The sequence below is a fragment of the Phyllostomus hastatus genome, unplaced genomic scaffold (assembly GCF_019186645.2).
Source record: "Phyllostomus hastatus isolate PE091 unplaced genomic scaffold, TTU_PhHast_1.1 phas_scaffold_1674, whole genome shotgun sequence".
NCBI classification, from domain to species: Eukaryota; Metazoa; Chordata; class Mammalia; order Chiroptera; family Phyllostomidae; genus Phyllostomus; species Phyllostomus hastatus.
In genome coordinates this window covers 23,652,361-23,676,835 of record NW_025334011.1, presented here as the reverse complement: position 1 = coordinate 23,676,835, position 24,475 = coordinate 23,652,361, and the positions used below count along the sequence as shown (strand labels likewise).

Here is a 24,475-nt window from a genome sequence, read left to right as displayed (position 1 = left end):
TTTTTTTTGCATTTGAAATTGAAAAATTCTTCCCTCCCTCCCTGCCCTTATAAATCTTTACTTCCTAGGTCCTTCTTTAATTCCTTTCTTCCTTAAATCCTGTCCAAATATATTGGCATGAAGTTGCCAGTTCTCCATTTTAGGAAGAATTTGCTTTCATTCTGAGATTTTGGTGTTAAAATGGCCTTTTAAATTAAAATCACAATGATAATAGGTTGTGTGTGCGCGAGTGTGTGCGCGCACACACACACACACACACACACACATACACACACACAGTTATCTGCAATACTCTCCACCATTTTTTCCCTCATGTCCTCTCTTGGCAGAAGATAGAGGTAATGACTATATCCCAGTCCCAGATTTGTTTTGCAAATTTTAGTGGTGTGTGAAACTGAGCAGACTGGAAGCTTCTGCTCTACAGGCCCTGGCGGGAGCAACCTCGTGCTAAGGAGGGGCTGGGGATGCCGGGGAGCAGGTCTTGGGGGGTGACTCAGTCACCCTGCAGGGAGCCCTCTCTTAATCTCACTTAGGGGATAGACACAATCTCAGATCAGGAATTTAAAAAGGGAGACTGAGGTTTTTGATTAAGGGACCTCAACCATGATCTATGGCCACTTTTTCAGCCTTCTTATTTTCATGAGGAGTTTCCTTATTGCCTCTATACATCTCAGAATTTACCCCTTTTAAAAATCGCCTTAGAGAGGCCAGAAAAGCAAATTCAATGTTACTTCTTAGTCCTTAATAAACAGATAGTGAGTAGAACAGGCCACAGGCTAAGTAAGTGATTATGCTGAGATTCTTTTTATACCTGTCTTGGTATTAATTGCCACAGCAATTTGACATTATTCTAATCTCTTTGGTTCAAAGTGAGAATACTTTTTTTAGTGCCATTTCATAGTTCTCATATTAGGTACAGCAGGTCCTTGAATAACGTTTCACTGAACGTCATTTCATTAGAACACCTGTGAGATGCCCTAGGGCGGGGGTGTCAAACTCATTTTCACCAGAGGGCCACATCAGCCTCACAGTTGCCTTCAAAGGGCTGAAATAATTTTAGGACTGTGTAAATGTAACTACTCCTTAACTGTTAAGGAGTTGAAATTACGTTCAGCCCTTTGAAGGCAACTGAGAGACTGACGTGGCCCCCTGTGAAAATGAGTTTGACACCCCTGCCCTAGGAATTTAACTCTTTTTTATTTTTTATTCATTGATTTGGGGAGTGGGGGGAGAGAGAGAGAGACAGACAGACAAACAGAGAGACAGACATCAATTTGTGGTTTCACTTATTTATGCATTCATTGGTTGATTCTTGTATGTGCCCTGACTGGGGATTGAACCTGCAACCTTGGAGTATTGGGGCCAGGCTCTAACCAACGGAGCTACCTGGTCAGGACTAGGAACTTCAGTTTTGCTTGTATCAAGTAGTCTGTGATAAAATTGGTTTTGCTATGTGTCATTCTGAGCAGTTCCAAGAACCTGCCGATGACATTAAGTAAGGACTTACTGTATGTACATGTTATTTACTTTGAAGTAACTAGAAGAGAAGCTTTAGGTAAAACTGACACATTAGTTTTATTCTTCAAACTGCATTAGCCTTAAAATTCTAAAGGTGACCAAGGTTTTAATTTTTATTTATGTGTTTATTTGTTTACTTGCATCTGCACTCCCCCTTTCCCCCTAGTAAAGAGGAGTGTGGTAAGGGAGGACGGGTCTCCGCTTCCTCGTCCAGCTCTCTTCCCCCTGCCATCTGCCCTCTGGTGGCATGTTGTGTGTGTGTTCACGAGTGTGCTCATGAGTGATTCTTGATTGCTCTTGTCTGCTGCATTCACTGCTGCATACCCAATATTTAGACTAAAGTTTGATATATAGGTGTACAGTAGATATTAATTGAATGACTTTTTAAACATTTTTTAAAGATTTTGTTTATTTTTAGAGAGGGGAAGGGAGGGAGAAAGAGAGGGAGAAAAACATCGATGTGTTGTTGCCTCTTCAGTGCCCCCTTCTGGGGACCTGGCCCACAACCCAGGCACACGCCCTGACTGGGAATCAAACCAGCGATGCTTTGGTTTGCAGTCTGGTGCTCAATCCACTGAGCTACACCAACCAGGGCTAATTGAATGACTTAATGGACTGAAAGACAGTACTAGCATGATCCAGTGCAATCTACCAACTGAGTCTCTGGATTTCTTTCTTACCACCAATCGTAGGCAGTAACATGACTGATAGGAATATGATCTTTGCCCTTTGCCTTTTGATATCCTGACAGAATACTAATGTGCACTAAAATGCTAAAAACTAGGTTTCAAGAAAGAAGAGTTAGCTCCCTAACTGGATGATTTACCCCTGTATAATTACTCTTGAGTAATTACTCTTGAGTACAATTAAAATAATTTTTTACCTGTAATTTTCCTTAGGTTCATGTGGATAAGCTAGACATGTTTCGAAACATGCCTGACATTCTTCATCATCTCACCACAGACCGCAGCACTCAGATCCATGCATGTCGCCACCCAAAGGTACCAAGTCAGTCACTTTCTGCACTGTGTGTGGGATCCATGAGAAACAGATTTTCAGGTCCAGAAAGAACCTCAGAAATTCCATTTTCTAGGCTCTTCAATTTACAAAGTTAAAAACTGAGGCTGAGATCTTATGTTATTAGCCCAAGGCCATGCAACTGTACATTGTTGATTACATGACCATAAACTTCATAATTAGTAAGTAGATACAACTACTTATGATTTTTTAATAAAGTATTCATACTCATTTGATACATGTTTACCTAATGCATTATGTAATTAATAATTTATCTGTAGTGAAATTAGTAAAATATTAGAACTCATAATTTGAGAAAATATTCACAATCCATTGCTATTTTTGAGACTCATGATACGTATGCATTTGGAAACTATTTTCTTTTCATTTGAGATAAGTATCTATATATAATTTTGCTTTAAATTTTGAAATAGTTAAATGTTTTGCTGGTCTGATTTCAAGTGAATGTTTCTCATATCTTTGCAACTCGTAATAATTTTTTTAAGATTTTAGTTATTTATTTTTAGAGAGAAGGGAAGGGAAGGAGAAAGAGAGAGAAACATCAATGTGTGGTTGCCTCTTGCACGCCCCCTACTGGGACCCAGCCTTGAACCCAAGCATGTGCCCTGACCAGGATTCGAACCGGCATCCCTTTGGTTCACAGGCCGGCACTCAATCCACTGAGCCACACCAGCCAGGGCTATAATCGTTGTTTTAATGCCTTCATAGAACTCCTTCTTATTAAATGACCTTCTGTTATCAAATCCCAGGTATTAAGTTTTGAATTTGCCTTTCACATTTAAAAAATTTTTAATTTATGGAATAATTCTATAACACTAAGTAGTGATCTTCAAATGTACTAGTATGCATGATCATAATTTTCCTCTAGATTTAAAGTTTCTTAGCATTCAAATGCTGAGTACTTTTAATTTTAGTAAACACTGCCTTTAATCATTTAGATAATTACCATGGTAGTAATATTGGTTTCACTGGCTAAAAACCTAATGTAAAGTTGCTCAACCCTAAAATAAAGCATAATTAAAAAAAAAAAAGAATTCTTATCCACAGCATGGAGTACCACTGGAGGGGAGCTACAAGGTAAGAAATTACTTTGAAGATCAGTAAGCTGCATATTATAATTTCCATTCATGAATCTATTTCATCCTTTCGTTTGTGTGTATACACATACACACACACAGCCAGTGAATTCGTGGATGGACAAAAATGATGTAGATACAAAATGAAACTGTCCTTTTTCTGTTGGACTTGTAGTCTTTGGTTTCCCCTACATCCCATAAATCTCACAATTGGCCTTTTTTTTTTTTTGCTCTAAGTTTTCTCACATCCCACAAAGTAGCGTAATTTGTAACTGCTACTCCTGTCATTTCCCTCATAGCTTGAGCCACTAGTTCCAATGGCTTAAGAGATTTCTTAAGTCACGTCGCCTTAACACCACTGAGTGGAGGAAAGAGCAGCAAAGGCCCGGATGACATGTGACCTTAGCGGAGTGCATGTGGTTTTGAAGGATCCTGATCTAAACGTGTCTTTGGGAAAACAGTCCCATTGTTTTTCAACCTTCTAGAAACACTTTTCTCCAACTTTATTTTGAAAATTTTAAAAACAGTAAAATTATGAGACTGGATCCCCTAGTTAGTTAACACTTTGCCACATTTGCGCTCTTGCCCCTCTGTCTCCGTGTAACTAGCTCCCCCAGGTCCACCTCCAACACATTTGCGACTCAGTCACAGACTTTGTGGCACTTCACCCTAAACCCTCACATGTATCACTGGAGAAAGGACCTTCTCCTGTATAACTACAATATGATTCCCACACTCAGGAAATTTAACACGGATATAATACTGTTGGGTATAATATAGCCCGTATTCGGTTTTCCTCGGTTGTCCCATTAGTGTCCTCTGTAGTTTGTGGAGGGGATTTAATGACGAATCATGTGTTGCATCCACCCAGTCCTCTTTAGTCCCTTTTCACGTAGATCCCATCTCCAGTTTTTGCTTTTCTTCCATCACGTTGATATTTTTGGAGAGTCTGGTCCAGTTGTTTTGTAGTTAGTTTCTCACTTTGAAATTATCTGATTATTTCCTCATGTCTCCATTTCATGTCTGAAAATATATTTACTTCTTTTGTTACTGAGATCCTGCCTACACATATATTTGTTGAAAATGTTAAACTGCTTCACTATATGTTTAAATCTCTTTTTTTAGGCAGAGGAATATTTTCAGTGGAATAGGTTACCCTGTGGAATTACTTCCAGAAATAGGATTCCACTCCACACAATCAGCATTAAGCCATCCACAATGTGGTTTGGAGAAAGAACCAGAAAAACGAATGTAATTGTGAGGTAAGAAAGCAATGTCACAGGTTTTCTCAGGGAAACCCTGCTTTGAGATAGATGATCTGATTTAGTTTAGTTTAGTTTAGTTTATTTGAGTTTGTTTTTTTCTTTTTAGAGACAGGGGAAGGGAGGAAGAGAGAGGGAGGGAAACACCGATATGTGAGAGATATCAATCATTTGCCTCTTGCACACCCCCAACTGGGAACCCAGCTTGCAACCCAGGCATGTGTCCTAACTGGGAATCGAATCGGTGATCTTTTGGGTAGTTTAAATGCAATCTAGCCTAAGCCCAAGAAGAGGATATATTATAACTGTGGAAAATAACTTTTGACATTTAAAGTCTATTTAAACTGAAGACAAGCTGCTTCCAAACCTATCTCAGGGCTAGTTCCATCAGTCAGTACTTCCTGAGGCCTATCTAGTTGGGTGGGTAAGATGGCTGGAGACTGAGTCTTGCTTGGCAGGGGGTTATGGATTGATGTGGAAGGGAATAGAGCCCTTACTGAAGTAGAGGTGTAGCATAATGATCATTATTTTAGGGGAACATTTCCTTAATGTTGGCTCTTTGGAATGTCTACAGATATTTATATTTATGGAAAGAGTTCCCTCATGTTCCAGGAAGAAATTCATGAATGTAGGGAATTTTTACTGGAATAGCCTAAATGGAAAGGCTCAAAATTTAGAACTCAGCTTAGTTTTGAAAAGTGACCTTTTAATTTTGTGTTTTCATTTCCCTTTAGGACCGGAGAGAGTTCATACAGAGCTTGTTTTTCTTTCCATTCCTCCTACAGTGAGGTAAGAGGATCTCATACACACAGGGCCCTGTTGCTGACTGTTCCGCAGCCTTCGCGGCTGAGTGCCAGTCTCCTTGACTTCCAGCGGCATCTCTTTTCCTACTGCTGAAGATTTGTTGTGGCTTTTCCTAAAGAAATTGCAGGGAAAACATCTCAGTGGATGAGCTATGTTACTAAGTCCAAAGGAAATTGCTATTATTACCTGTTTTCAGCCCAAACATTGAAGGGTGTATTTATGATTAAGGTTTTCTTCCCATCTTGCTTCCTGAATTAATTTAACTTTCTCACTTCGGTTGTATTGTTCACTTATCATAAAAGAATCATAAATATTATTTGAAGGAGTACTACAGGTAAAACAACCTTATATGTCCAGATTCTTGGCCTCCTCCAAAATTTGTTTGTATTTAAGCCACTTAAAAAATAGTCCTGTGTATCCAGCATTGGGGAAGAACAAAATGACTGCACTATAGGACCTTGTCCTTAAGGACGTAGTATACTAGAATTATCCAGTTTTAAGAGGAGTTAAAATGGTTCAGTTATGGTACTTTTTATGTAGGAAACTGACCTGCCAAAATGGGAATTTGATATATGTAATTTATTTGCAAAATACTCCTGCATTTCCAAAGTAAATGCTAGGAACTAACAAGTCCAGAGATTCAGTAATTTCTCATACTGGAGAAAAAGCAATATAAAAGCAGACTTTTGATGACACTTTAAGACATACATAATTTTAGTTTTGCCATTTCTGCACTTAAAAACCCATTTCTCTGACAACTGTTATTTTTGTATTTGGGATACATGGCTACAGCAGTGGAGCAGTGAGCCACAGACGTGTTAATTATTTGAACAGGTAGATTCTTCCAGAACTCCAAGTAGCGGTATCCTTATCAAGTCAGCCATAATAACGTAAACGATTTTTTTTTTTTAAACACTAAGCTTTTTTTTTATTACTCATTTCGGTTACTTAAGTTTATTTCTTTTTTTTTAAAGATCTTATTTATTTATTTTTAGAGGGAAGGGAGGGAGATAGAGAGAGAGAGAAACATCAATGTGCGGTTGCTGGGGGTTATGGCCTGCAACCCAGGCATGTACCCTGGCTGGGAATCGAACCTGCGACACTTTGGTTCGCAGCCCGTGCTCAATCCACTGAGCTACGCCAGCCAGGGCTCACGTAAACGATTCTTCATCATATTCTCTAAATATCACCATGACATCTCTATTAAATAACCGACCTTAACTTTCATGTGCAAACAGGTTATCTGAGAGTAGCTTGGAAATAATTCATTTTGGAGCTATAATTTATCTGTTTTCTTCACCAGTTTCTCCTGAATCTTAGATTGTTGTCAAAGCCCCTTCCTGGTGTTGTCCTTGGTGTGGCATCTGGCTCCGCATCAGGGGCCCTTCCTCTTGATTGACAGAATATTCTCTCTGTCTCAGCCACAGGGAAGGCATCTAATCTGGGGAAAGGGTAGGCCTTCCTTTTTCAATCAAATCTACTCCTGTCTTATTTCTCTTCCTCAGTATAGTTAGTAGCCAAGTTGGGAAGCATAAGCCTTCACGGGACTTTATGAAATCACCTCCCGTTAAGGATATATTTCCCTGAGACTCAAGTAGAGATGAAGCAGACCTACTTCTCTCCCATCCTCCGTACATCAGAGCCAGTGAGCACGCACAGGGTAGGATCACTCTGAGCTCTGCGTAGTCATCTTCTTTCCCGGTATTGCTGAGAGACGGGCTTTTCTGAACGTTGGTTAATTAATTTGCCTGTATCCTATATGTAGAACATGAACTGTATTTAAAAATATAAATAGATATAAATATTTCCTTTCAGTTTTTTCTAAATACAGTTGATCTTCTGTATTTACGGATTCCTTACTTACAAACTGCCTCCTCAGGAAAATTTCTTTGTAAGTCGCAAATCAATATAAGCAGTGCTTTGTGGTCACTGCAGACATGCACAGCGGAGTGGGGAAAACGTGGGCCACCCAATGTGCACGTTCCCACCTCAGGTTGACAAGCTGGCATTGTGCCTTCTTGCTTCAGCTCTCAAGAGTGTGAACAACTGTCCTTTTTGCAGTCTATTTAGTCTGCCTCTTTTGATTTCACTGTTTGAAGCAGCCCCTGAGCATAGTGCTGAAGTGCTGTCTGGTGTTCCTAATGCAGGACTGCTGGCGTGTGCCTTATGGAGAAAATGTTTGATAAGCTTCGTGCCGGCATGAGTTACAGTGCTGCTGTTGGCCATTAGTTCAATGTTAATGAGCCAACAATATATACATTAAATAAGCTGTATAAACAATATATACATTAAATAAGCAATATATACATTAAATTTGCTGTATTTTTACAGCAAAATCACACTAAAACAAGGTGATGCTATTGATCGGTTAACAAAAACACTGAGCAGAGATTTACAGGAACCTACCCCTGCATTAACCCCAGAAGTGGTTCCGTGTGTGCTGGTTCAGTGTTCACAGTGACTTTATGCAGAACGTGACTATTGTGAGTAGCGAAAACTGACTGTTAATGAACTGTTGTAAGGCAGGCATCTGGCAAAAGGCCATCAAGCTGTACAAGTGAGAGAGAGGGTGCCCTTCTACTGGGTGTTTCCTGTCTCCTGTGGCCACTTCATCGCTGAGTAGAGTAAGTGACTCAGTTATGGTACAGGCTTAGCCTTACTTTTTAAATCCTTGTTTCCTTCAAAAAGCTTCCAATTTCTACCAGCCTCAACTTTGGACTGATTATGCAAAATCATACAGGTTGTAGGCACATAAATAATGGTTTCTATTTGCATGTCTGCTCTGTAAATATAAAGGAAATTGTTTATGAAAAATATGTGAAGAATGGATCTTCCTGTCTTTTCCCATTTTAAGGTAGCCATTTTATTGTAAAGTGAAGTTATTGGTAATTCCTGGGTTAACCTCCTTTGATATGGCCCTTTACTTGAGAAAGTCAGGTACTAATAACTACTTTATGCTTCAATATCCTCATTTGAAGAAGGGAATAAAAATCTTTGTGCTGTCATCATCAGCTTTGCAATAGATAATTTTACTAAATAGTTGACCAGACCCAGTCCTGGGCTAAGCAGTTTACACGCATTTGTTCATTTACACTTTTAGATGAAGAGTCAAAGACTTAAAGGCTCTAGGTAACTTGCCTGAGAGCACAAGCTCACCAAGATGAGTAAGTTAAAGACTGACTGGTCTGTAGAGGTGTTTTGTGGACTAGTGACAGAGTTCCTCTCTTTAGCTTTCTGAGCTTTGCAGCAAAATCAAGGTATTCATGAAGTTTTTCAGGCAACTGTCCTTGTTGGGGTTAGAATAAACTATTACAAAAAATCAAGCAACCTCAAAGGTGCAACATAAGGCAAAGGTATTGCCAACAATTATGTAGGTGGAAAGAAGTGTACTTCTAAGACCTTGTTTTCTTGTGTGTATTAAGTACTCAACTAAATCTAACATACATGAAGGGGGTGTGTTAAATATGACTGTCCTTTTTTGATGAGGACACTAAGGTCTTATGAAGAAGTACAGAATTTTTGAATCCCGTTAACCAGTGATTCTCAGTCCTTATTGTGGAACAGACCACCTGGAGAATACAAGAGTTCCAGCCCCTACTGCAGCTTAGCATTAAAAGGATCTCTGGGGTGAGGCTGAGTGTCCCCAGGTGAACCCCACATGCAGCAAACATTGAGAACACAGCCATGATTTTCCTGCCACTTTTCCCTGGCCTTCATTACTTGCTTCTTGTACCCAGATTTTTCACTGAGATGATTGATCCCTTTTATTTCCTTTCTTCTAGATTAAAGATTTCTTGAGCTACATCTGTCCTGTGAATGCATATCCAAATGTCATTCCATTGGGCACAACTATGGATAAAGTTATAGAAATGTAAGTTGTTGGTACTTGTGTTATTGAGTGGGATGGATCTGGGAATGGTATTGGGCCTGAGAACAGGGGCAAGAACTTTAAGTGGATGGGGCTGTGGATGTGTGTCAGGTTGAGAGCATAATGGCTTTCTTCAAGTAGGCATGTTATTATGTAATCTTAATGGCTTCTGGGAATCTGGCATAAGAAAGCAGTTAGCAATAAGGGCCTCGAAAAAGGGCAGGGCACCCTCAAATCTTATTTCTGTGCCCTTTTATAGTTTATCGTACTGGGTCTTAGTTTCCAGCCTCTAGAAGGAAGTGATCAAATTTGTGAGATTCTTGCAAGAGATAAGTAAACATCATTAAACAGGGAAGGGAAAACAACTAGCTATATTGTATTCCCTGTAGGCCAGAAGGTGTCACTGTATTAAGTTTTTAAGAATAGGGACTTGCTATTTTGCAGTTCAAGAGCAGGTACGAGTTTTACTTTCCCTCGTGATCCTACAATTAGATACCCTCCAGGTTGTATCAGCACTTTATTATATTGAAGTGATTTTAAATTATTGAATAATACTCTTCAGCTTTTAAAAGCAGTTATGATTTCCCCTGTGGTAAAGTTTTTATAATCTATAAATGATGCTTACATTCCAGCAGCTTTCCTAGCAATAAAATATTCATACTCATTTCAGCTTAAAGCCTTTATGCCGTTCTTCCCAAAGCACTGAGCCAAAGTATAAACCACTTGGAAAACTGAAGAGAGCTAGAACAATTCACCTAGACTCTGGTAAGGATTACCCAGGGCCAGAGGTGTGGGATTTCCTGCAAAACTGCCTTTCAGGATGCTCTGGTCTCATGAAAGGTGCACTGGGCAGAGGTGGACCCGGGACTTGGTATCACTCAGACTTGTCACAGGGTCTCAGAAAGTGCATAGCCTTCCTGTCTTCAGCTTATAAAGCCACGAGTTCCATCTCCTCCCCAGGTTTAGAACAAGTGAAAAAGAGAACTGTGCCTATATTGAATGTTCTCAGCTTTCTGGAAATATGCCCCTTGGTTTGTTAGGCTGTAAGGAGAGACTGTGTTGTTTCCCTTAAATACTTCTTCAAGATACTAGAAAATGCTGACAATGGGAACTCTTCTTGCCATCATTTCTGATCAGATTGATCAGTTGTACTTATACAAATGGACTTTCTCTATACTTTCTTTCATCGCTTTCATTTCCCATTACAAATTAAGGGAAAGCTCTGAGGTGGAAATCAGAACTTCAGATTCTCAGCAAAACTGTGCTGCTTCACATGATTTCATGGTTAGGATTCTGAGTTTTCATTGTTCTGGTGGAGAGCCAGTCACTGTAATACTGGCTAATGCAAGACAAAAACATGGCAGATAAAAATGATACTATTTATTGAACACCTACTGCATGGCAGGTACTGTGTTAGGTCCTTTCCATATATTATAGCTACACCTCAAAACAAACCTGTAAGGGGTCTCATCCAATTTTACCAATGAAGAAACCAAAGCTGTTGGGTGTTCTGTATATACCAATTAGGTCAAGTTAGTTGATGATGTTTGTCTTCTATATCATCACTGCTCTACTCGTTTTACTTGTTCTTTCAGTTCGTCAAAGTTGCTGAAATCTCCATTTATTGTTGTGAATGTGTACTTCTGTTTGCCGCTCTATCACTTTTTACCTCATTTATTCGAAGCACTGTTACTAGGTATACTCATGTTTAAGACCGTTACTTCCTCTTGAGGAACTGACTCCTTTAATTTTAGGAAATATGTGTATCCTGGCAATAGTCTTAGCTCTGAGGTCTTTATTAGATATTAACACAGCCATGCCACTCCACTTTCTTCTGACAGGGGTTAGCGAAGTATCTTTTAGCGTCCCTGTATTTTTAACTGTCTTTAAGGTGGGTTTATTGTTGGCAGCGTATCTTTGGGTCTTGCTTTTTATAGCCAATCTGATAATTTCGGCCTTTTAATTGGAGTATTTAGGCCATTTTAGGTGTGATGTGACTGACATGGTTAGGTTCACATTTACTGCCTTGCTATTTGTCACATCTGTTCCTTGTTTCTTCTGCTTTCTTTTGGATTGAAAACTGATAGATTCCTTTTAATCTCTTATTGGCTTATTAGCTGTAATTCTTTGTTTTATTTTAGTGTTTTATACTGGGTTGGCCAAAAGGTCTGTTTAGTTTTTTCCATAAAATAAAAGACACATTTTTCATATTCACCAATAACTTTATTGATCTGGATATTTGGAGTATGTCGGCTGTCTCCCACTACTGGCTGCTAGTGGGTAGAGGCCAGGGGTGCTGCTCAATATCTTCCAATGTATAAGACAGCCCCACAGCAAAGAATTATTGTTCCAAAATGCCAATAGTACCAAGAAACTTCACAAATCACTTTTGACACACTCTATCAGTCACAAAACCTTCTCCATACACTGCACAAATCTGTTTTTGTGTTTCAGTTGCATTTTACCTTTCTTGAAATAATAAAGCATGATACACCAAAAATGTTGCATACCTTCTTCTATCTTCGATATTAAAATGGCTGCACAAAACTTACCAATTTTGATGTTTTAAAAAAATGCACACTGAAATAACAGCTGTCACAATACAATCTAACAAAATTGTTTTGAATGAAGTTAAAGACAACTAAGCTCTACTGGAGCCATCTTACAGAAAAAAATGTAATGGACTTTTTGGCCAACCCAACAGTATACATTTTTGACCTATGAAAGTGAAAAGTGAATTATTATTCTACTTCAAGTATAAGAAGCTTCCAACAGTCTAGTTCCATTCCTTCCCCCGCAGCCTGTACTATTACCGTCATACATTTTACTTGTTATAAGTTCCACAAATACATTACCTTTTTTTCTTTAAATTGTGCATTTTTAAAAGCTTTGTTGAAATATAATTTATATACCAAAATTTTACCTTTAGGCGAACAATTCCATTATTGTTATTTTAACAGAGTTGTGCAACCATCACCAGTATCTACCAATATTTTTTTACTGTATATGATGCATACCCGTTTTTGTGCACATTATACACAGATTTATTATACTCACAGCAGCATGCAATCATTATAACCCATGTATAATGCATACCCTTATTTTTCCCTCAAAAATTGGGGCAAAAAATGTGTGCATTATACATGGCAAAATATGGTAATTTCAGGTATTTCCATTACTCTGAAAAGAAACTGCCATTTCAAGTCACTCCCCTTAACCACCTCTAGCCTTACGCAACCACTTACTCTGTGGTCTGTCTCTATAGATTTACCTCTTCTGGACATTTCACATCAGTGGAACCATGTATTTGGTCTCCTGTACCTGGCTTCTTTCACTTAGACAATATTTTCAAAGTTCATCCATCTTGAGCATGTATTGGTTCTTCATTTCTTTTTATTGCCAAATAATTATTTCTTTGCACGAGTATACCACATTTAACCATTCACTAGTTGATGGGCATTTTGGGTTTTTGCTACTGTTTAGTTACAAGTAATGCTATGAATATTTATATACACAATAAGTTTTTATTTGGACACATACTTTATTTTAGGTGTAACATAGAATTTCTGGGTTATGTGGTATCTGAGCTGCAATAGCAAAATACCACAGACTGGGTAGCTTAAACTAACTTCTTTCTCATTGTTCTGGAGGCTGGGAATTCCAAGATCAAGGGGCTGGGGAAGGTTTCATTCCAAGTCCTCTTCTCTTGGCTTGTCGGTGGCTGCCATGTTGCTGTGCGCACACATGGTCTCGACTGAGGGCAGGGGATAGCGGGAGTGTTCTGTGATGTCTCCTTATAAAGACAGTAATCTGTCGGATCAGGGTCCACCCCTAACTTTACTTCCTTAGAGGCCCCATTTCCAAATTTAGGGCTTCAACATAATTTTTTTTTTTTTTTTTTGGCAGGGGGGACAGGAGGATACATTTAGCCCATAACATGTAATAAATCTGTCTTAACATTTTAGGAAACTGAGTTTTCCAAATTCAACACATCATTTCCATTCTCACCAGCAATACAGGATTAGTTTTTTCACACCCTAGCTCAGATATTATTATCTTTTTTAATTATAGCCAGTCTAGTGGGTGTAAAGTGGCATCTCATTATAGTTTCAATCTGCATGTCTTTTAATGTTGAGCTGTTCTCCGGTGCTTATGGGGCATTTATTGATCTTCTTTGGTGAAATGTCTATTTAACTCTTTTGCCTGCTTTTAAATTGGATTAACAATTTCACTGAGTGTAAATTTATATAATCTGCATATAAGTCCTTTATCAGATGATTTGCAAATGTTTTCTCCTAGTTTACAGCTTTTTACTTCCTTGATGTCTTTTGAAGGGCGAAAACATAAATTTAAGTCCAGTTTATCCAATTTTTCTTTTATTGCTTGTGCTTTTAGTGTGATATCTAAGAAACTATTGCTTAATCCAAGATCATGAAGCTTTATCCCCATGTTTTATCATTTTGGGGGTTAGTTTTGACTTTATTTTCCCACCTTTCTGCATGTTGGGTAATTTTTTTTGTTGTTGGATTCCATACATCCTGAACTTATACTAAGTTCTGTGTAATTTTGAATTTCTAAATATATTCTTCAACTCTGTAATGGCATGTGGTTAAATGACTTGGAAAGTTTGATTATTTTGTGTACTGCTTTTTACAGAGCAGCACTTCTTTCCCCGCTACTGAGGTGAGGCCCTTGGTTATTCTTACAGTAAAACATCTCATAACTTAGCTGTTGTTCCACTCTGGCTATTGAGAACAGGCACAATTCCCAGCACTGTGTGCATTCTGGGCATTCTTTCCTCTCATGCTTTTGAGTGATCCTTTCTCCAGCGGTGAGGGATGCGCCACATCACAAGCATGCACTATGGTCAGTATGCTGGATACTCAGGGGGCCCTACTGCAGCTCTTGGTAGCAATTCTGACTGCTTTCTCCTCTGGGAACTCCAGTCACCTTGGCTTCCTCAGATTTCCAGTTATATCTCAACTCAGGAGTGCTGGTGAGCTCTAACTTGGAGTCCCCTTTTGCCTGGAAACCAGTAAGCTGGGGTAATCTCTGGGTCAGTTCTCAGGTGTCACTGTCCTTTCTTGCCTAATGTCCAATTTCTTTTGAGCCTTTCTTACATTTTGGCTTGCTTTTAGTTGGTTCAGATCGAACTCCTGCTACTTTCTTGGCTGGAAGTAGAAATCATTCAATTTTTCAGTGAATGTAACCATTTGTATCTCTTATGTACCTACCAAATGATGCTTGATTTTTAATTTTCTTTTGACAATGTTTTTTGGATTGGGCCACTCACTAGTGTAAGGTTGTTTTGTTTTTTTCACTCCCGTTTTAATTGTTCTTGCTTTTTCTGTTTTGTTAGCTTTGATTTTGTTCCTTCTAGATTCCTTAGCTTCTTATTCCTTATGAAATAGCAACTTTTATAGCTTTTAAATTATTTGAACAGGTCTAGATCTTTCCACAGTCCTTTGGTGTCAGTCTGTAGTAGATGTTTTCAGATCAATTTTGTAAGCTATAGGTATCATCACGTTCATACGCCACTGACTACCATTCCTATTCTGTCCTGTGTGCTTTAAGGTTGCTGTGGTGATCTCCACCAGGGCAGTTACCAATCTGTCAGGCTTTCTTCTTGATGCAAGTCATTGTTAATATGCGTGGCATCATCAGTGGTTTTAAGATTTGTTATTGTTTTAGAATCTGAGGTGCAAGTTCACAAGTCATTCTTCTCTTAGCCTCTTTAAAAAGCATTTTAGTAGAGCTCTTTGTTCTCTGATTTATCTTTATGTAAAAGTGAACCATTATTATAATTATCCCCACAGACCAATTTTAAAAAATTGTTTGTTCTTATAAAAGTAGTATATACTCACTGTAGACAATTTAGAAAATAGTTATATAGAACCCTGTAACTCCAAATTAGCATTTTAATGTATTTTATTTTTTCCCTATCATTTATATAAATATCCACTGAAATCAAAGGGGTAGATTGAAAATGATTAAAAAGCAACATTGTGTAGGTACCAATGAGAACAGTATTAACTGTAGTGCAGGAGCAGTGCCCCAAAAGTTCTCCAGCTGTGTAAGCCTCTCAGCTGTTGGAGTGTGGAGAGGTGGGCAGGAAGTAGGTGCCAGGGCAGCAGTGGGCACAGGAAGGACACTTGGGGATTAAGGAAAGGCATGTTTACTAAATAGTGTGACAGTATGTAAGTAGTCTAACTATTATATGACTATATACTTGTATACAGGCTGAAAAGCAGCTTGGAGCACTGTATATACATGAATGTATCCACACATCCACATATATACACACAAAAACTTTTTATTGAAACAATTTTGTTACTCAAAAATGCCAAACTTAATGGCTGTATATTTTGCATTAAGACTAGATAATGGTATATTTATGTATTCTTTGTCATTACACATTTAGGTTATTTTGAACTTTTCAATTTTACAAATAAAACTGTGATGAACAATACTGTATATTGTCTATTTCAGTTTTCTCATTATACTGGGTTACATTTTAGAAATTCAAGTGCTTGATACATATTGTTAAATTGTCTTCCAGTATGATTATACCAATTTATATTGGATGATACCTGTGAGTTTTTTGACATTTGTCCCTTTTTAAATTGGGTTTAGCTATACCAGTTTGTAAACACTATTAAGAATTTCAACACTTTCATATTTGTGATATTTTCTCAGTGTCATCAACTACTTTTTGTTTCAATACACACAGGTGAGTTAAGTGAACATGTTTGGACAGATTAAAGCATTAGAATTGTACAGCTGAACATACCATGATGCTGGTAGAGCCACAGATCCAGAAGTACATAAAAGTGTCCAACTTAGGATACACAAACATTTCATAAAAAGATAATTTTGACACAATAGTGGGAGAACTAAAACAAATCCGTATCTTGTAAACTATGATGATTCGAAATAACATAGCTAGACATCTCAGTCACCTTAAGTCCTTTAGAAAAGAAGGCTAAGATAAATAGCTGCTTGTTTAAACAATTATTAATCGTAACAGAACATGGAACTTGAAGAACTGGGTTTGATTCCTGGCTCTATCTTTTGACCTATGCATTATCATATACCTTCTCTGGGCCTGCCTCCTCATTGATAAAATGGGAGCTGGATGATGGTCTCTGTGGTCCATCTTTTTAGTGGCTTTAAAAAAATGTAGCCTTGCTCTGGCCGGGCATGGCTCAGATGGTTGGAGCATCATCCCGTACAATGAGGGTTTGTGGGTTCGATTCTCCCAGTCAGGGCACATGCCCAGGTTGCAGGTTCAACAATCCCCAGCTGGAGAGTGTACAGGAAGGCAACCAAATGATGTTTCTCTTTTACATTGTTTCTCTCTGTTTTTGAAAGCAATGGAAAAAAAAATGTCTCAGGTGAGGATTAAAGAAAATGTATTTAGCTACATCCTTTATGACTGGGAAAATAGTTATCATTTAAAGAACTAGGTAATTATAAGATAATATCAGATTCAGCACTAGAACAAAAAGTAGTCTCATGAGCATTTAATTTCTTTAGTGTAGGTGCTGTTATGGGGCAGTAAAATATGTGTTTCTCCAAGTCTGCGCCTTATTATTTTATGTAAATTTCATATATTAAATTGTAAGAATTTCATTCTCTAAGTAAGTTTTTGTTTTAAGAATTTATGTGGACTGGGCTTACTATATATATACTAACACAGTGTGTACAAAATCAGCAGACTAAATTTTCTTGACTTTTAGTTCTTGACGTTGATGTGTTTTATTTAGTATTTTGGTTAAAGGTGATTAATCTGTGTGTTCCCCTAAGTATTTGTCACAGCTTTGTGAGCTATCCAGCTCTGGCTGCTGTAACAAATGCCACAGATCAAATGACTTAAACGAACAACAGACATTTACTGCTCACAGTTGTGGAGGCCGGGATGTCTGGGATCAAGGCGCCAGTGGATATGGTTCTTGGTAAAGGCCGTTTGTCTGCCTTGTGGACAGCTGCCCTCTCACTGTGTGCTCTCAGGCCTTTCCTCTGGGCATGGGCACTGAGAAATCTGCCTTCCCCTTCTTACAAGGGCACTAATCCTGTCACATGGGCCCCACCCTCAGGTGCTCATCTAAATCTATTGTCTTCTGAAGGTCTCATCTCCAATTATCATTACATTGGGGCTAGAGCTTCAAATTATAAATTTTGGGAGGACACAAACATTCAGCTCATAACAAGAATGAAGTAGGTATCAGTAAAATGTTTTTACAAGGAAAACTTTAGAAAATAGTTAACTGTTGTCATATTAAATCAGCCAATTTGAACAAATAGTATTTGCAAACCTCTCTCCTAGTCTGAGTGGTTCACAAACCTGGCTGATGAACAGAATCAGCTGCAGAACTTAAAATACCTCAAAAATCAGATTACTAGGTCCTACCTTAAGGGATTCAGTAAGTCTTGAATGAGCTATACAAAGTGGTGTTTTCTTTAAAGATTATTTATTTATTTTTAAGGAGAGAGAGAAAGAGAGGAAGAGAAACATCAATGTGTGGTTGCCTCTAGGGTGCCCCTTACTGGGGACCTGGCCCACAACCCAGGCATGTGCTCTGACTAGGAATCAAACCAGCGACCCTTTGGTTTGTTGCAGTCTGGTGCTCAATCCACTGAGCCACTCTAGCCAGGGCTAAAGCTGTGTTTTTTTAAAAAGCTCTCCAGATGATGCTAATGATCAACCAGGTTTGAGAACCACTAACATAGGTATTGTGGACTTAATTTGGTGAACACAGGTCTATATTCTCAACTCACTGTCTGACATTATAAATTGAAAGGTGGTACTTAAATTGTTCAGAATATCCCAAGAATAGAGGCCTTTTAATTTCTCTTGGAAGAGTAAACTCCCTATTACTTGTAATTCTGTGAAGTAACAACAGCTAAATGCTAGAAATTGGATTTTTAATTAAAAACATAAGTTGGCTCCCTTTACATTGTGCGTTTCTTATGAACCTGGTTTGTCTCCCAGAGGAGGAGGAGGAAGATGAACATGACCTCTTTGATGATCCTCTGCCAGTACCTTTAAGGCACAAAGTTCCAAACCAGCGAACTCTTCACCCTAAGGTATTTCAAATGACTGCAGTATCACAAAGCCAGCCTGAAAAACTAGGACAAAGCACAGGATGCAACAGGGCAGAGAGCATGCAAACCTCTCTTTGGGCAAACTTTATAGACTGTGAAGAATCCAACAGTGAAAGTGAGGAAGAATCACAAATCCCAGCATCATCTCAAGGAGATCCGTGTCCTGTTACACATCACCAACAAAAGGTAGATGCAGAAGTACCACAGTGGGAAGTCTTCTTTAAAAGAAATGATGAGATCACAGATGATGGTTTGGAAAACTTCCTTTCCTCCACAGAGGGAGGGGGCTCTCAGTCGCCAAAGCTTTTCAGTGACTCTGATGGGGAGTCAACTCACATCTCCTCTCAGAACTCCTCCCAGTCCACACACATCTCAGAACAAGGAAGTCAAGGCTGGGACAGCCAACCTGACACTGTTTTGTTATCTTTCCAAGAGAGAAACAGTGGGGACATGACTTCCTTGAACAAAGGTGGCTATAAACCAAGAATCAAAGAGAATCTTCCTGCCTCTCAGATGGAACAAAGTGTACTTTGCCTAAAGGACTCTTCCTCTGAAGATGTAACCACAGTTCCTAGTGTTGGAGAACCAACTACTGTAAGCGGTGGGAAACACATACCTCAGGAAAGAAGGCTGCCAGCTCTCAGCACCAATGCAGACTCACAGAGCTCCTCTGATTTTGAAATTCCCTCAACTCCAGAAGCTGAGCTACCTAAACGAGAGCATTTACAGTATTTGTATGAGAAGCTGGCAGCAGGTGAGAGTATAGTGCTTGACAAGAGAAAAAGCTCACTTATAGATACTTAAGAATTCATTCCAGAGCTGTGACTAAAGAAACCTATACAAAGAGGTAACAGTCGAAATCTTAATAGATAAATTAAAATGCTTATATAACCTAAAAGAAAGGAGGGGAAAAAACAAAAAATGAATACGATACGGTAGGACTAAATCCAAATAGATCAATAATTACATTAAGTGAAAATAGTCTAAACACACCAATGAAAAGATAGTCTGGAAAAATAAAACATAACCCAACTACATGCTGTCAGTAACCAACTCACTTCACGTGATATAGGTTGGTTAAAAGTAAAAGGATGGGAAATATACCATGACAGCTGGTATGGCAATAAAAGGTGCAGTTCACTAAGAAGGTATGATTTTAAATGTGTATGTACTTAACAGCAGCTTCAAAATACAGAGACACACCTCAGAGAGATTGCAGACTGGGTTCTAGATCACTGGCACAAAGCAAAACCACAATAAAGCAGGTCACATGAAATTTTTGGTTTCCCAGTGCACATAAATGTTTACAATATACTACAGTCTATTAAGTGTGCATAGCATTATGTCTAAAAACCCCAGCATGCTTTGATTTAAAAATACTTTGCTAAAAAATGCTAACCATCACCTCAGCCTTCAGCAAGTTGTAGCCCTTTGCTGGTGGAGGGTCTTGCCTTGATGTTGATGAGAACACGCTATCTGTGAAGCGCAATAAAATGAAATATGCCTGTACAAAGTGCAAACAACTAAGAGGAGAAACTAATGTACGATTATAGTTGTGACTTTAACATTCCTCTCACAGTAACAATTAGTTTACAGGAAGTCAGCAAGACCATCTACCAAAGGGATCTCATTGATTCTCTATCCAACAACAAAATACATGCTTTTCAAGAGGACATAGGGCATTCACCAAGATAGATCATATACTAGGTCATAAAATAGTTCAAACTGAAAGAATAAAAACTTGGACCTATTACTGTAAACTAATGGCTTTGGGAAAAACCAGCCCCCTACTTAACTCAAGAGATGTTACACAACTTACGAATGTTGGTGTGAATACAATGGCAAAATTAAAACTACAAAAATTAGGACATAAAGGAAAATAATTAAATGGCCAAAGTATACACGTGTTCTGTGAGTCATTCAACTTTCCTGAAGTCCACCAATAGGATATGCTTTTGCACAGTATGTATGTGGATTTAATAAAGTTTTATTAACACATTAACAAGCACTTTAGTATCCTGATGTTTTGTAAATTAATGTAGCAAAAGCAAAGATTTCTCTTAAAACTAGTCCAAGTAGTCTCTAGAAACAATGTCCATCAATTCAACTAACACGATATACGTTATCACTGTGCTGCAAGGTAATTAGACCAACAGTAAGTAATGGATCCACAAGACTAATTAGGGAACAAGACTTACAGTTAGTGGGAGAGGAAGATAAAAGGGGCACTCAGAGGAAGCAAAGCCAAGAGGACCAGGAAGCCAGTCCTCACTTTTCCAGAAGGGAATATTCCATTCCCAAATGTTGGAGGCAGATTTGCCCCTGTCCATTTACATGAGGAAAAACTAGACAGTGGCACCTTGACTTCACATTCAACCAAGAAACTGACACAAGAGGAGGGATGAGAGGAAGAAACTGTCATCGTTATTATGGGATAGGGTTGAGACGAAGGACCTGGTCATTTCTGACTGGTCTTTAAGGACATGTTGGGTCACAATTTTAGGGAAGTATCAACCCTAAATTACTAAACAGTAAGTTTTATCAACATCTACACCAATGGGAATGGTCTGAGCACAGTACCTGGAGCAAAGGAGTATAAGGAAGGACACAAGGAGTTTTATGGGAATGCTGGCCCCTTTTTTCCTAGAGCAGCTGCTGCTCTGAGCTTTGGATGAAATACAGTCTACAGACTTAGTGTACGGGGCAGGATTAGAGTTGTAGTCATTCCATTTTGCCCATCTCCCCTTTGAGTACTACTTCATGAATTCCAAGTGAATATAAAGACTCTAGAGAGAACCAGTGAGGATTGTAAATCATTCATTTGTTGAGTATCTGGTAACAACTACAACAGGCCCATTACAGAAACCCAGAGGCTTCATATTTTATTTATAGCTCTAAAAATTAGTTATAGTTCATTATCATAAATCATGTAATCAAATATATATTTGTATATACTGACACTTAAGATTTCATCTTAATAGTATAGCTTATGATCTAAGGGAGGGGGTGGTGTTCAAAACATGCCTATAAACATTCTTCTGAATATATTCTTAGCATTTTATGATCACACTATTAATTTAATACTACATACTGCCACATTTTCATCATTATATAAGAATCTAGCATAATAAATGCTGGCTGAATGACTTTAAGGGCTAAGAACACTAGAATGGACTTAGGTCACAAAAGATGTTTAAGTAAGTACAGTGTCATACAGTTGACCCTTGAACATGAGTTTGAACTTATCCATGGACCCCCAAGTTCAAACTTGTATTGTTCAAGGGTCAATTGTATAAACCTGTACTGGTTAAAGTACAGGTACTTTATAAACCTATACTTGAAGTACAGAATAATTATAGCTAATGCTTAATATGGTGCTTACTCTGCGATAATGCTTAATTCTTTTACATACTGTATATTAACTCCTTTAATCCTCACAGCACCCTTTGAGGTAGATATATTTGTTATCCCCATTCACAGATAAGGAGGCTAAGGCACAGAGAGGTTGGTTCACAGCTAGTAGAGGGTGAAGCCAGGAATCCAATACAGACGACTCAGGCCCCAGAGTCCATGCATGCTCTTCATCACCATGCAATAAGGCCTATCAAGAAGAGCTTAAGAGTGGGCAGGATTAATTACAGTGGCTACTTGATTTTTACTTGAACTATAAAGTATAAAATGGAAGGAAAAAAGTTTCAAACTGCCATGATATATGAGAGAAGAAACTCAGTAGCTACCCACATTTGCCTTAGAGAAGAATCCAAGGCTTAGAAGTTTGTTTAAACTAACAGTAGAAATTGGTTTTTAAAAACTGCCCAAAGTTGGTTAAATTCATTAAGCACAGGCATAGTTTATTGCCTCTTAGCTGCATGATCTTGTTACCTAACCAGTTGCAACCTGCTTCCTCAGGTTTACTATAGGGATGACGGTACCTACTTCATAGATTTACAAGAAGCACATGATTATATATAAAGGCCTAAGATTTGCTCAGGAATATTAGCTCTAATTCTAAAATTCCTTTGCAGTTCCAGGCAGTACTTAGCAAAATTGGCTTAAATACATGGTGACAAATAATGCTCAAAAATTTTAGAAATATCCATCCACATTATGCTAAGTGTAAAATTATACTTTAATATCCAAATGTATGAACTGTGACAATAAACTTTTTCAAAAAAAGTTTGAAAGGAATGGTATATAAACCTTTGGTTAATCTCAATAGCAGGCAGTCAGGAATACATCAGTATTTCCCCCTCCCCCCCTTTTTGTAGCCTTCCTGGGAAAGACAGTAAGATAATTAGAAACAAAGCTAACACATGATAAATAGAAAATCAAGTGCCAAACTAAATTTATTTGCTAAATAGAAACTGTTGTACTATAATAAGTGCTGTCGAGATTTTGCATGTATGAAAAAAAAAAACCCTGAGATTACCAATTGTGTATCAAAATCCTCATATGTAGATACTGAAAATAGTATTATTATAACTTGTAGAGTGGATTGGCAGTTTAAATTTGACCTAAATACTGCCCTTGAATATGTGCTTTATACCGAAAGAAAACTCTTGACAATTTAGGAAACTAATGTAAAGAAGCTAAATGTTGATTTTTAAATGGTTAACGCTCCTAACAGCTTCATTTTTTAAAAGTTTCTATTATTTTACTGCCTAAGTTCAGCTTTTTAATAACAGAAGGTTAACACAGATAATTAAAGTCTCAAAGGCCCATGAGATTTATAATGAGGACAAAACGAGTTGACTGAAAATAGCCATTTTCCCTTTGCCCTTCAGTTTTACATTATAGAACAAGAAATAGACAAGATTAAGTTACTAGACAGTAAAACACTGACTTTTAAAAAAAGAATGTGAAAATTGTATCTTTAAACTTACCAATTATAATTCAAAATGTGCTTGGCCACTGGGAGCAACCTGTAAAATCAATGATGCTGTCTTGCCCTGACACCATGTGACTATTGTTTCATAAAGAAACATGAAATGGCACCAAAAAATGTATTTTTTCTTGATACTTCTGCTGGTTTTGGTTAGTAGATATATTCTGAGGCTCTAAACATGTAAACAATTTACCCTATATTATGAAAGAGCAAAGTCAAGTAATACCAATATAATACTGAAGTGAAGTGTAGTTTCTCCCAAAAAAAGAGGTTAAGGGTTAAGAAGATATTTGAAATGATGCATTTGTGAAGTCAGTTCAGTTTTACTCAAGCTTATTTTAGGTCATTAAAGTCTAGGGCAATGAGCTTAGGAATACTGAAAGCTGGATTTATTTGCTGCATTTACCTTTATGTTGGCCACCATGATTAGAAAACCCAGAATCAGAAAGAGGTGAAAAGAGTTTTTTCTGATTGTGGTTTTACTATGCAGGAAAACAAACAAAGCCAACAATGAATATATCCCAATTCAAGTAATAAATGGTCTTATAATTTAGGCACACACTTTGGCCAAGCCAAGTTTAGCTTTATCACATTTAAAAAATTCATATATAAAATAAGTACTAGCTCAAAATATAGATTATTTTAAAGAGCTTGCAGGAAAATTATTTTAAAGAGCTTGCAGGAAATATAAAAATAGTTAAATTTGGTGGAAAGGAAATGTTAAAATAGCTTGACTCCAGAACCTGTAGTGTTGATATGTGGAACACAGCGACTCTCAGGGGCATCCTGCTTTACTGTTTAGACCAGAGGCACTAAACGTGGGTATCCACGTAGCGCTTCTGAAAGGGGCCTTTGGAGCAGCCCCCTTCCTGTGCCTGGTACTCCAAAGCACCTTTTTGGTTCTACTGCTGTGTCATTT

At 38.0% G+C, this 24,475-nt stretch overlaps 1 protein-coding gene across 3 annotated transcripts in view; it reads left to right on the top strand.

Moving 5' to 3' along the window:
• The window catches only part of DCLRE1C (DNA cross-link repair 1C), a 37,480-nt gene extending 14,801 nt beyond the window's left edge, over window positions 1–22,679 (top strand). For all 3 annotated transcript variants that reach the window (XM_045857720.1, XM_045857719.1, XM_045857721.1), the window contains 6 exons: window positions 2,418–2,519; window positions 4,758–4,894; window positions 5,629–5,683; window positions 9,481–9,569; window positions 10,237–10,331; window positions 18,559–22,679. In XM_045857720.1, the coding sequence (XP_045713676.1) occupies window positions 2,418–2,519; window positions 4,758–4,894; window positions 5,629–5,683; window positions 9,481–9,569; window positions 10,237–10,331; window positions 18,559–19,475 (1,395 nt within the window). In that variant the 3' untranslated portion in view covers window positions 19,476–22,679. The remainder of the gene's footprint in view (window positions 1–2,417; window positions 2,520–4,757; window positions 4,895–5,628; window positions 5,684–9,480; window positions 9,570–10,236; window positions 10,332–18,558) is intronic.
• The last annotated feature ends 1,796 nt before the right edge of the window (window positions 22,680–24,475 follow it).